Raw genomic sequence first — 2028 nt, forward strand, 5'->3', positions numbered from 1 at the left:
CCCCCCCCCCCCCACCCACCACCACCCAAAATCCCAGCCATGGACTTGCCAAATCCACACGTGGCACTCTTTGCAAGCCCCGGCAGCCATCTAATTCCTCTGGTAGCCCTCTCCAAGTGCTTGTTCTCCCTGCATGGCTTCCACTCCACCATCTTCGTCGCCTCAGCTCCCACTACCACTTTCCTATCTAAAGTCGAATCCCTAAACCTCCCCTCCGCCATCCGCATCGTCCATCTATCGCCGCCCAATATCTCCACCTTTGTCACTCGTCAAACAGCCGTCGTCTCCTGTATCCACATCATCGTCAGAGAATCAATCCCAGCCTTACGAGCTGCTATTGCTGACATGTCACGGCAACCCACTGTCCTGGTCGTTGAAATGTTCGGCACCAGTGCTTTCACCGTCGCAGAAGAGCTAGACATCCCCAAATACCTCTACATCCCGATGACGGCAGCTTACTTGGCGTTGATGGTGTCCGTGCCGACGCTGCATAAGGAGATAAAGGGCGAGTACGTGGACATGCAGGAGCCGCTTTGCATCCCAGGTTGCAAGCCGATTCGGGCGTAGGACTTGCTCGATTCCATGATGGACCGGAAGTAAGACCAATACAACTGTTGTCTCCATATGGGGTCCACCTTACCCCTAGCAGATGGGATATTAGTAAACACGTGGGAGGACTTAGAGCCAAGAACACTCAGAGCGCTTCGAGAAGATCCCATCCTACGTTGGATCATGCCGCTGCCGGTTTATCCGGTAGGCCCAATAGTTAGATCATCCGGTCTACCTTGTGACAAATCACATGCAGACTGTCTGGCTTGGCTGGTTGAACAACCCGTCGAATCGGTGATTTATGTATCGTTTGGGAGCGGCGGAACGCTGTCGGAAGAGCAACTCACTGAGTTGGCCTTTGGGTTGGAGTTGAGTGGGAAACGATTCCTTTGGGTGGTGCGTCCGCCTGCTGGCAAGGACGGGGCTTTATTCAACGCCGGAGGCGGAGGTGATGGGCTTTCAAGGTATTTGCGCGATGGGTTCTTGAATCGAACCCAAGAGGTAGGATTGGTTGTCCCTATGTGGGCCCCTCAGTTAGTGGTGTTGAGCCATCCATCGGTAGGAATCACACTGTGGATGGAACTCGATATTGGAAAGCATGGTGAACGGAGTACCGATTATTGCGTGGCCGCTGTACGCAGAACAGAAGACGAATGCGGCAATGGTGGCGGAGGAATTATGTGTGGGTTTGAGGACGAAGGAGTTGCCGACGAAGATGGTGGTGAGAAGGGAAGAGATCGAGAAGCTGGTGAGGTTGGCAATGGGAAAGGAAGGGGAAGCAACGAGGAGAAGAATGAAGGAAGTGAAGGAGAGTGGGTTGAGAGCGGTGGATGAGGGTGGGTCTTCTCGGGATTGGCTCTCTCATGTTGCGCACCAGTGGAAGCAGATTGGTTATGCTAAAGCAAAGGCAGGGAGATCGATGGAGCTCATGAGTGGTTATGAGCAGTCGGGCTTAGATCCCAATATTTTTTCCTGTGCTAATGACAATCCAATGAAGGTTTCAATGTTGAAAGAATCATTGACTCTGTGATCGATCCTCTGCTTCCCAGTTTGCTACTCTTCCTGAATGTGGTTTCTTTTACCTTCTTTTATTATTTTTAGACTAAGCTCAACCATGTAGATGCTTATATATTTGTTTTCATTTTTTCTCTTTTTATTTATTCGGTTATTTATTTATTCCAATATGATCATCGGACTAAACTGACAATGATTATTTATTTAAAAATGCTTATTTGTTTAGTTATTTAGTTAAAAATAAGTTATTGTGTTATGGAACAGTGAAGATGGTCATCTATTATGTGTAAAGATGAGAGAAAAATGAAATGTGGTGTAACGACTGCTTCCTTAGCCCTATCCACTAGTAAAATGATCTCAAACAAGATGAGGTTGGTTTCTTCACACCAAGTAGGATGCCAAACTTCATCTATAAAGTCAAACAACCTTGTTTCTCTCATATTTCTTCTATTTCCTTCTGAATTT

General features: G+C 47.9%; 2 protein-coding genes across 2 annotated transcripts; both read left to right on the forward strand.

The window, feature by feature from the left end:
- Nucleotides 1-39: 39 nt before the first annotated feature.
- On the forward strand, nucleotides 40-567 carry LOC122068407 (anthocyanidin 3-O-glucosyltransferase 5-like). The gene has a single exon (XM_042632264.1). It carries the CDS (start codon nucleotides 40-42, stop codon nucleotides 565-567), a length of 528 nt encoding a protein of 175 aa, XP_042488198.1.
- A 165-nt stretch (nucleotides 568-732) lies between these two features.
- On the forward strand, nucleotides 733-1383 carry LOC122068408 (anthocyanidin 3-O-glucosyltransferase 5-like). Its single transcript, XM_042632265.1, has one exon. The coding sequence runs from the start codon at nucleotides 733-735 to the stop codon at nucleotides 1381-1383; it is 651 nt and encodes a 216-aa protein (XP_042488199.1).
- Nucleotides 1384-2028: the final 645 nt, after the last annotated feature.

This window comes from Macadamia integrifolia, unplaced genomic scaffold (assembly GCF_013358625.1).
Source record: "Macadamia integrifolia cultivar HAES 741 unplaced genomic scaffold, SCU_Mint_v3 scaffold3822, whole genome shotgun sequence".
Taxonomy (NCBI): Eukaryota; Viridiplantae; Streptophyta; class Magnoliopsida; order Proteales; family Proteaceae; genus Macadamia; species Macadamia integrifolia.